The 10,653-nt window shown below is 49.6% G+C and overlaps 2 protein-coding genes across 2 annotated transcripts; one reads left to right on the top strand and one right to left on the bottom strand.

Annotated features, from left to right (window-relative positions):
• Nucleotides 1-123: 123 nt before the first annotated feature.
• Nucleotides 124-1,679, bottom strand: LOC131284601 (L-dopachrome tautomerase yellow-f2-like). Its single transcript, XM_058313464.1, has 4 exons — nt 1,559-1,679; nt 1,254-1,492; nt 346-1,122; nt 124-264 (listed from the first exon to the last, which is right to left on the bottom strand). The coding sequence occupies exons 1-4, from the start codon at nt 1,677-1,679 to the stop codon at nt 124-126; spliced, it is 1,278 nt and encodes a 425-aa protein (XP_058169447.1).
• A 2,728-nt stretch (nt 1,680-4,407) lies between these two features.
• On the top strand, nt 4,408-8,442 carry LOC131284600 (uncharacterized). Its single transcript, XM_058313462.1, has 5 exons — nt 4,408-4,470; nt 4,545-4,687; nt 4,958-7,517; nt 7,608-7,711; nt 7,782-8,442. Exons 1-5 carry the CDS (start codon nt 4,408-4,410, stop codon nt 8,440-8,442), a joined length of 3,531 nt encoding a protein of 1,176 aa, XP_058169445.1.
• The last annotated feature ends 2,211 nt before the right edge of the window (nt 8,443-10,653 follow it).

The raw sequence follows: 10,653 nt of genomic DNA, 5'->3' as shown, positions 1-10,653 counted from the left end.
GGAAAAGAAAAAGATATATAGGAAATATAATAAAATAAACCATGCGTGATGGCTTTTGTTTATTGTTCATTCGTAGAGTAGAGGTTTTTTGAGAAAAAGATGTTCCCTTCGAGGTGCTTAACGTTATTCACAAATCGTGCCGGCGGCCGCTTTGAATGCCGACTGACGCCAGATGCGATAGTTTATATCGGTTGTGTTTAACCGGGAGTAGATCCAGATCGGCAGGCGGTTTGAAATGACCCACAGGGTGCCCTCGGTGTCAATCTGCGAAAGGAAAAGAAAGCAAGAAAGATAAGCCTTTGCGCCAATTCACCCCCCAAGCAATGGGGGAATTGGGGGAATTACCTTCAAATCCGCCGGATAGATCATCTCCTCGTTGTCCAGATGTACGATACCATGGTTGTCCGGAGTGAAGGGACGGTTCGTGTTCCAGCAACCGATCGAATTGCGGTTGACCTCGGCGTAGAACAGCACCCCAGTGGTCGGATCGTACGCGTGGCTCGTGCTCTGCGTATTCGGACCACGCGATCCCAGGTGGAGGAAGGCGCTCGCGTATACCCCATTGCCCAGGCCGGCCAGCGTTTCGTTCTGCAGCACCCGGTTCGAGACGACGATCTCGCTCGTCGACGCCATCGAGTGCAGATAGACGGCCCGCTCGGTGTCACTCTGCTGCCACCGGCCACCGACGGCCACCGAGAAGATGCCATCGCGCCACACGAAGCGACTGCCCGCCACGTTGAAATCGCCGTACCGTGGCTCGAACGAGAAGTAGTTGTGCTCGAACCGCCACATCCGGTTCTCGGTCAGCCCGTACACATACAGCCGTTGCCACTCGTAGTCGGGAATGTACGCGTACGCCCGATCGCAGTCGGTTGCGCTTACGTCCACCTCGATGTTCGGGATGCCGTACCCGAATTCGACCATCTCCGGCGGGATCTCGAACCGTCGCACACTCGACTGGCTGGCCAGATTGATGACCCAGAGGGCGGGCCGTTGTACCTGGCGGGCCGCACCGCCCGGATACTCGAGGTGGCCCGTGTCCACAAACCATAACCGACCGCACCGATCCACCTGGGTACGGTACACGGACACGATTCGCTTCGGATCGGCGGCAAAGTCAGTCTAAACACCGGAAGGACGGAAAACGCGAAGAAAGTATGTGATTGCACCGGGGTCAAAAGTTCAGCACTTGACTGATTATCACGTCACAGCAGTGTTTGCGAGTCGTTCGAGAACGAGGATCGACGTCTTACCCGTAGCGAGTTGGCCAGCAGATTCGGATATGGTTCCAGCGCGGGCCCGCTCACGGACGGATTGCGGGCCAAATCTATCCGGTTCAGCGTAGCAGGAATACCCGTTCGGCGGCGTGGAATGGTAACGTACAGGAATCCCTTATAGTGCGTCACTCCCATCGGTAGATTTCCGTACGCGTTGTATTCATCTCTTGCCTCCGTCGGTACGGTATTCCCCGTGAACATTACGATCTCCGACCCTGCCCGGAAGTAAACCAAATTATGTTCACGATGGACAGTTAAACAAATGGAGATTTGTGACTTACCCGATCGGTTGGCGGTGGACCGCATCTGTGACCACTGGTACACGAGCTGCAGTTTCTCGGCCGTTGCCGGCCCGACGGTAAACAAACCACACACGAGGGCCACCAGCCCCAGCAGCAACATCTTGGCCATTCTTTGTACTTCCGCTGGTTGCGCACTTACTTTCACGTCCGCTGTGGTCGCAGGACTGCTGGGAAGTGTTACGATTGCATCTTTTAAAGGTCACACGTAGACTCCATGCCGGCCTTATCTTGCTCTTAGCCGGCGGAGAAGGTTTACGGCGGTCGTAGCGCTACGAAAATTCGAAAACCCAGTTCGTGACCTTTGAGAGATTATGAAGCTTAAACATACACACGGGCACACCGAGGGGGGAAGATGTAAATAGGCTGGAAAACCCCGACGCATCCGGGGTAATAGCACCGTTCATACCTTGGAATTGCCACCGATTGGAAAGTTTTATGTTGAGAAAAACTATTTCCTTATGCTTATATTTTACGTAGGTAAATTCCACATGATTAGTTTTTATTTACAACAGACAGTTGTTTCAGATGATCTTGAGACGGTCTTGATCAAATATAATCCATCACTGAGGTAAACATCACATTAGGGGGAAAAACATTAAATATACAAAGATAAGGTTTCTTATCGTAACCTACATTTAGTCTAGCTTTAAATACTTATTGTTTTTTGTAGATTCTAGTGTCTACCTTGTTCCATCCAAGGCAGGCTTCATCTACAATTAATTGATTGTAGTTAATTAATTTAAGGAGTACTCTTACAAATTATTGCTCTAATGTTAAAAGGTTAGCAAATTGATTTATTTAATCGAGGATCGCATTTATAAAATCAACCAAAGAAAAATTACCCCTTTTTTCATTTATATTTTCAAACGATTCAAATACAACCCTTCCTATACGCCTTTTTATTTTATCGGGTTCTCTCAGGTTGCCTTAAGCAGTTTGCAAGTAAAATTTAATCGGCCCATTAAATCAACCCATTGATTGAAGCATTTAAATTTTTCCTCGAACGACACCAAGAGGAAAGGGATCATGATTGACCGATAAACTCGTCCCAATATTGTAAGGACTTTGGGTTTTTCCACGAACCCAGGTTAGTGGAAAACGTGCAGCATACTTGTGTTGTATCCTTTTCCAATAAGAGCTTCTTCTGCCTGCTGCTTAGTTGGTAAGATCTCATCTTCATCTTCCTTGTTGGAAGCAGACGTGCCCGAGATGATGTATCTTCTCCACCAATGCGAAGCACGAGTCCAAACCCTCAGAAAAAGACACCATATCGGGTACCTCTTTCGACCCGCAGGCAGCTGGTACGGCTAGCGTGTCCTTTCTCGTCCCGTTTCCGTTTTGTTTCCTTCAACCATCCATTCCATCGTCTGTTTTTGTTATGCTTTTTTTTCTCCTCCATTTTTCTTAACCATCGTAACGTACAGAGATTTTGAGCTGCTTTCCTTTCCCGGCCAACCGTCTCGTGCATGTTTTTGTTTACTCGCCACATAATCCCAGTTGGCGTTGGCGAAACCGGGCGACCGAGAGCTTGCCCGTCGAAGGGAAGGTAGAGAAGAGTGCAAACAACGAAAGGACCGTTTCGAACGAGTGCTTTTAAGCACGCTCCTACACATAGCCAAGGGTGCACCGAAGCAGAGGAACTGGGGAAAACAGAGTGTCGTGGAGCCGGAGAGTGAACCCAAATGCACGCACAGGACCTTCTCGTGTCTCTGATTACATCTGGTCCGCAGCAGGCTGTGTGTTCGTGCGGGTTTAAACTCCAACGTGCGTATCAACGTCGATCAACGAACGAACGACAACAAAGCAAAAAAGAACCGAAAGGATATGGACACATCCTTTGGACCACCGAAAGGATACACACGTGCAGCACCGACGGATTTCGAGGTAGGAAAAAGGAAAGGAAAGCAAAACACATTGAAAGAGAAGATGAAAAAAGGGATCCGATACCCTCGCGCCACACACACATACTGACAACGGTACAGGAGCGGCGTATAGAGAACGGTAACGGGTGTGGGAAGGAAAATGCAAAACACAAAAAGAAAATCAAAACCGTGCGCCCATTTATCTTTGCCTGCGCGGGGGACTCCAGAGCCCGCTAGCTTTGGGTGTTCGGTCCAGTTGCCGAGAAACGGTGCATCTTAACGGTGCCAGGACTGCAGTTCGGATATAGCTATCAGGTTGTAGTGTATAGAGGGCTTTCCGTTGGACGTTAGGAGGAAATAAAATCGCGTGTTGGAAAACTGATATCCGGAGCGCGATTAAAATCTCGCCGAGCGTGCCATAAAGCATGTCGTCAGGTGCTATGATACATTTTAAATCGAACAGAGTAGGCGCCTTTGCATAGTGACATGTTTGTGAACAGTGCTTGTGCATAGTAGCCTCGCGGTTGGTCAGTCGGTCAGTCATTACGCTTCGTCCTTGTAGCCGAGCGGTTGAGCAGAATCGATCAGGGGCAACAGCGAGTGAGTGAGTCAAACTGGCGTGTGTTCTGTGGAAGGTTCTGTGGGCGCAGGTAAAAGGACGACCGGTTGCGAACCCACCAACAGGTCCTTACGCGCAGTCCGGCAACGGTCAAGTGTTTATTTTCCCTTGCGTGTCAGCGCACCGTTCGTGATTGGAAGCCTTTCGGCTCCAGCTTCGTGGATGTAAAATAATTCAAACGAAACAACGTACAACGTGAAGGAAAGAGAAAGAAAGAAAAAAACAAAAAGGCTGGCCTGGAAAGGACGGTATTAACTTTTACCACTCCAGTGGCCTCTAGTCCGTTCGGACGGAATGTTACAGTGTGTACCATCGTCCACTTCAGAACTACTGCCAACGGCCACACGATGGGACTGAATGTGCTGGTCTTTTGCCTAACTTTTTTGGCGGTCCTGAGACTCTCGACGGCGGTAAGTCAATCGTGAACCTATGGCCTTCACTTGTTGAAGACAATTGTACAAAATATTTCGTCAATCGCTCACAGGAAAACCCATCCTTTCGTATCATCGCCCCGGAGTTCATCTGTCACCCGGAACGATCCCGGGGAAATTCGGTCAGCAATACCACGGACAGTATCCAGCGGAACTCGTCGGAACCAGTGGCGAACCCAAGGCAGCTTACGATCGGGTAACGAAACGCATAGATTTATTCATACACAAGAACCCGTACACGAACACTGTTCTGGATGGAGCGCAAAGGCGCATAAATTATCGATTTCTCCGTGTCCTTTCGATGTCATTCCATGCCTTGCTCGGACTGCTGGAACCTCGCGACTAATGCATTACCATTAGACTATTATCAGTAATTTAATTTTGCTATCTTCTTTTTTTAACATGCTATATCGATCCTGTTAAATCGCATGGAAATAAACCGATGGTATTTGATCGATATCGCCAGCTTTCAAACGAAAGGAGGCCAACGATTACACTACCGCGTGACGACGTACTTCAAGCTCCTGGATGGATTCGTCAGCCAGCGGCACACGCTGGGTCTATGGCGGGCCGTGCGCCTTCTGGAGCAGAGAATTCGGCGCGATCGGGACCTGATCGCCGACAGCGGTCAGCTGGCGATGAACACCGACGAGCTGGTCCCGGGTGCCGTGTACGTATTCGGCGTAGTTGGCGTGACGGACGATGGGACGGTGAGCGACGAGCAGAATTTCACCATGACCTACCGCAGTCAAGAGCAGGGCGCATCGTTCGAATCCTTTGACGGTGCGGCGTCCAGCAACGATGATGTGTCGCTGTTGCTGCTTGGTTCCGAAACCGCCTACGCAGATATGGAGTACAGCGTGACGGCACAGCTTATCTTCTGCCGTCGCCGAACGGACTACTTCTTCCGATGGTCTATCGAAGGGTTGGACGAGCCTTCCGTGCATGTCAGCATGGAACGCTCCGAGACGCTTCGGGTACCGGCGGATAGTTTTACTCCCGGTCACACCTACGGTATCCACGTGGAGGTGCACACATCATCCGGCGAACAGGGCATCCTAACGATGACTCGCATGAAGGTGACGATTCTGCAGAGGCAAACAACGTTGGTACTGGTTCCCTCCGAGGCGGTCGTGGGTATCAATCAACCAACTCAGATCAAAGCTCATATAACCGGTGGACGACCAGATCTCGAGACCAAGTGGACGTGTCTCCGTGAAGAGGGTGACACGAAGGAATGTGAAGACATGATGGAAATTGGTGACGCAGCAACCACCGCCACCTTCTTTAAGGTAGGCAATTACTCCATCACGGCATCAACCAGCGGGATCGGAACGGATGTGGCAAGTAACACCCTCCTTTCAGTTAACTCGAAAGTTCTTCCTTCGGTAAGGTTACTGGAGTGGTCCCAATATCCGGCTGTGTCCGGTGCACCCTTTCGAATGCTCGTCAGTGTTTCCGGTCTCGTACCCAAGTGTCAATCCAACTGGACCGTATTGCGTGAGGATGGTTTTGCGTACTTTGACCCCTCGGAGATTCCAGCAGAAGCCGACGTTGAAAAAGGATCGCTGGGGAATTTCTACATACGCGACATTGAAGAGAACTTTCTCTCAGAGCTCGTCGACTACGGCAATGACACGGTGGTAAAGGACATTGTCCTCTCCATACCAGGAGCCGACACTGGTGTGGACCGCTCTTGGAAAGGACTGGAACCGGATGTACGTTACAAATTCCGTCTGGAAACGAAGTGCCCTGAACCAATCGATTATGATCAATCCATCACAGCGCAACAGGAACGAAAGTTGGTCGAAAGCCACTGGACCTTTGTACTGGAAACAAACGGTGCCCCCCAAGCACCAGCGGTCGAAGTGACTCCGGTAGGGAATGGAACAGCGCTGGAAACGGTGTTTCAAATTATTTCTGGTTTAGCGAAGGACTCCAAGCAGGACTACCCGTTGCGATACAGTTTCTGGTATGTTGCGGATGGTGTGGACATAAACGTGGGTTCGTTTTACGAAATTACGTCTGCCGAGACGGTCCTTCCGTACACCAGGAACGGAACCGTCCGCACGTACGTTGTGGTTTGTGATTCCCGGGAGGCATGCACCAAAGCGGATGGTCCAGAGGTGCACATTGTCTTGGGGAAGGAACCTTCGGATGAGGAGATTTCATTTGCTCTCGGGTCCATCGATGGTTTCTTCGACAGACTGAACCTCAGGGAGGCGCTGAAGGTTGCCTTCGAGTTGCTGGTCACTCTGCGCAATCAAAATTCTCCCCGCTACGCTGGCACATACCAACGGTTTGTGGATATCTTCCGGCAAGCGGTAGTTCGGGTCGGGAAAATGTACACTGAAACGACGTTCCTTTCGGAGGCCACGATTCAACAATTTATCATGCAGGCGAAACCCATCCTCGATCTAGAGGAAGCGTCCAACCATGAGCTCTTTCAACAGCTGTTGGAACTTATGGAACCACCGGGCGTGGCAGAGTCGGTCCCTCGCAGACGCAAACGATCAACGGCCCCAGTGCAAGCATCGGCTAGTGTGGCCAAAATCAGCAACAAACTATATCTGATGGAAGGCATGACCGCTTCGAGTAACGTGTCCGTTGCTCGAGAGTCCCGTACGGCGCTGCTGAACTACGTCCATCAGGCGGCCAAGGAGTACTGCATGAGCGTGTCCTATCACGAATACGTTGGACAGTTGATCACGCTGACGGTGAACCGACATCGGAGTTTGTCGGAGGTTAACTTTCAACAGTTTGAAATTACCAACAAGGTTCTGCTTCGCGTTCCCCCTCGCCGGTCCGAATTCAGGGATGCCTTCCCGGAGACGGAATACTTCTGCGTCGGGCGCGTTTACTACGCACGGGATATTTTCGTGGAGCGAGCGGTACACGAGCTGGATTTAGGATTCTACGAAACCTTTCTCCTGTCGATCGAGAAGGGTGGCATGTGGACGCTGATAAGCTGGAGGAGTGATTATTTCCTCTGGTCGCTGGATGGGCGTCAGCTGCCGAACGTTACGGTAAGTTTCCTCGATTACCTCGACCTCGACATGGTTAACTGGTACCATTTTTTACACGATGTTGCTGTCTATCTATTCTTTTTTTCGCAGTGCCAATTGCGAGAGGATGATGTGTGGACTGGAAAACATTGTATAACGACGGAGACACCCACCGATGAAGTCCTATGCAACTGTACCAAGATGGGTTACTTGAGGTAATTAGATTGATCTTTACATATGAGACCTGCAAGATTTATGTCTACACATTTCACTTTCTTTCGGTAGGCTATCTAATGAAACTGAGCCGGAGTTAGATACCTCTTGGTCCACCACAGATATGTTTTCGACGGAAGCAGTTACGACTGCAGAGACTGTGCCAGAATCTACAGCGGCATCCAGAATGGAAAGCACTTCAAATTCGGCAGTTATAGAAACATCATCAACACCAGCAATAACCACAAACCTAGTGCGCACCAGCACGCCGGGTGTTGCAAGCACTACGGAAAGTGACATGGTAACACTTCCCTCTAGAGCTGACGCGTCCACCACCCCTCAGAGCGTCACCGAGCACGTGACCCTTGAGCCACCATCGACAAATGGAACCTCTCTTACCGAGCACGGTCCCAGTCCGTTGCAAGCTGGCGACATTTCCGGCAGTGGAAAGGCACTGGCACCTACCGGCGAACCATTGCATAATCGACCGATGGCAACGTCGTCCATCGCGTACACAATACTGGGGGCCCTCGGTATCAGCACGTTGCTGATGGCGGTGCTAACCGTTGCCTATCGCCGCCGGCGGGTTGTATTGCGCCTGGCAGACGAGCTACACACCGTGCCGAATCGGGCACGAACGCAATCGCCACATGTGAGGTACGCGCGATTTCAGGACGAACACAACATGACCGGCGATAACGTCTCGACCATTTCGGATGTACTAACGATCTAACTGGGAAGTGCGAAATGCTGTTTCTTGCCCATTTCCTCACTTCTCTACTGAATCGGTCTCCGTTTGATGCTTTACCTGTGTGTGTGTGTGTTTGTGTGTGTTTGCTGACCGAGGCGAAGGTCTCATCCACCGCGAGGAAATGGTTCCCCTCATCTATACGCCACCGCGTGAAGGTGCCACTTTTGTGATGTTAGTTTAGTTAGTATATAAAAATGCAATGTCATGATTAAAACACATGTTCGTTCAGTATACAATTTATCAATAAATTTAAAAAATATATATAAAATTTACAATTTTATGTTTAAAAACATGCACCACCCATACGTATGCTCGATATCATATCCTGACGGTCCCAACTATGCACTTGTTTCCTCGCTAAAATCAAAACCAAAATCTACCAGCGTTGGGGTATTCTCATCAAAACTCGACCCCGAATCGGAGAACAGTTCAAATATCGATTCGATTAATGAAAGGATAGCTTTAAGCATTTGCGACAAAATTCCACCGCTTTCACCAAAGTCATCATCAGGCGATAGGTCAGAGGGAGGAAGCGGTGGTAGCATTTCGGGCAGGAAAAAATCCACCCCTGTTGTGCTGCTTCCGGGGGGCTCGGTGACGGCATTTTCAGTCTCAATTCTGCACATGGTACTAGGAGTGACTGTTTTCCGTAACTCAGTGTACCTAATGGTAGATGATCCAACTACCGGCACTGTTACACTAGTGACGCTATGACCATCGAATGTAGTTGATTCTGTGGACGCTTCGTACACTTCATGTGTCGTATCACATAAGAAGCTGTTTCCGTGGGAAGGTCCTTCTGTAACCCGAATGGTTGAGGTTGGGGTATATGCGCTTGTTGTAGTCTTTATAGTCGAAAGTGTAACGTTCAAGGATTGAGAAGTCTGCCACTGTCTGGTCGCTACCGTTGTTGGGCATCGTTCTGTAGACATTAGATCATCGACACTCATAGAGTCGTGGACATTCTGGCTGGATGTCTGGAGTGGCATAGGCGTGGAAAAGGAGTTGGCATGCCGTTGACGTATGCGCGGTGGTATGATGGTGGAAACCGTTGATAACGTTGATGTTCGAACATGAAAAACATCAGACAAATTGCCGGGAACATCCACCGGTAATGAAACTTGACCTTCAATCTCAGACGCTTTTGTAGGAACAGTAGAATTCCTCGAATCTATAACTTGAGATCCATTGAAGCGATCATTGTAAATAGGTGTGGTAGTTTGGGGAGGCATCCTTGTTGTAACTTCATCTACAGAAGGATCCAATGATTTCGGAGGAGTACTGTTGATTATTTCTACACTAGGGACATTTGATGACGACAGCATCATATGGTCATTGTCTGTGGCTAGTTTGCTCGAGATGTAAGCAACATCACTTAGGTAGTTCTTACCATGTGCTTCACGATTTATCTCTACATCCAAAATAGCCATCGTGTCGTTTGCATTAGGATGTGGTTGAATGGACAAAATCTGATTGCTGGATTGTGCTTCTTGAAACGGTGGAAGCAGTATTACCGTATCGTGCGATTCGATGATGGAGGGATTTAAAGTTGTCGTCAGTATCGAAGGCACTTCGGTGGTGCTGGTTATAAGCCCTCCACAAAGCTCACATATGTTAGCGCCGGGTAGGTTTTCACTGCTTCTTACAGTTTCTTCTACACAACAACGGTGCTCCACAACGTTGGCAGACTTCTCTTCGCACCTTTTTCCACTCTGAACACCACTGTCCGTATTTCGTGGTGTTTTCACAAGCCGGGTACCAACATTGTCGTGGTTTCCCACCATCATCGACCTATCACCTGCAAATGGTTCTGGCCAGACAGCAACCGCATCATCCGATTCCATTAGCGAATCGTAGTCCTCATGCCGGTGTTCCGATTTCCACAGTAGCTTCGGACGGTTTTCGTTCGGCAAATGATGTTTTCTTACATGAACTGGTTCCGGTCGCGTTTCCAAAGTGTCACGCCCGGAATCTCGCAGCATTCGCTCGTCCCATTCCCACCGGGTTGGCTCGTACTGGGCAATGTCGAAGCGAAATGGACCTCGTCGCCATACGCGTTGTAGTCGGGGCTTGTGCGTGCACCAGGAGCGTGTCGGTATGATAGCCTGCCTGGACACTATCAAACGCTGAACTAAGAGCGACAGAATCAATAGCTTTCGCACGTTCATGGCTAGGCGGTTGGCGAAGAACTAA

Source organism: Anopheles ziemanni, chromosome 3 (genome assembly GCF_943734765.1).
Source record: "Anopheles ziemanni chromosome 3, idAnoZiCoDA_A2_x.2, whole genome shotgun sequence".
Lineage (NCBI taxonomy): Eukaryota > Metazoa > Arthropoda > Insecta > Diptera > Culicidae > Anopheles > Anopheles ziemanni.
The sequence above is the reverse complement of the archived record's forward strand: the minus strand, read 5'-3'. Positions and strand labels throughout refer to the sequence as shown.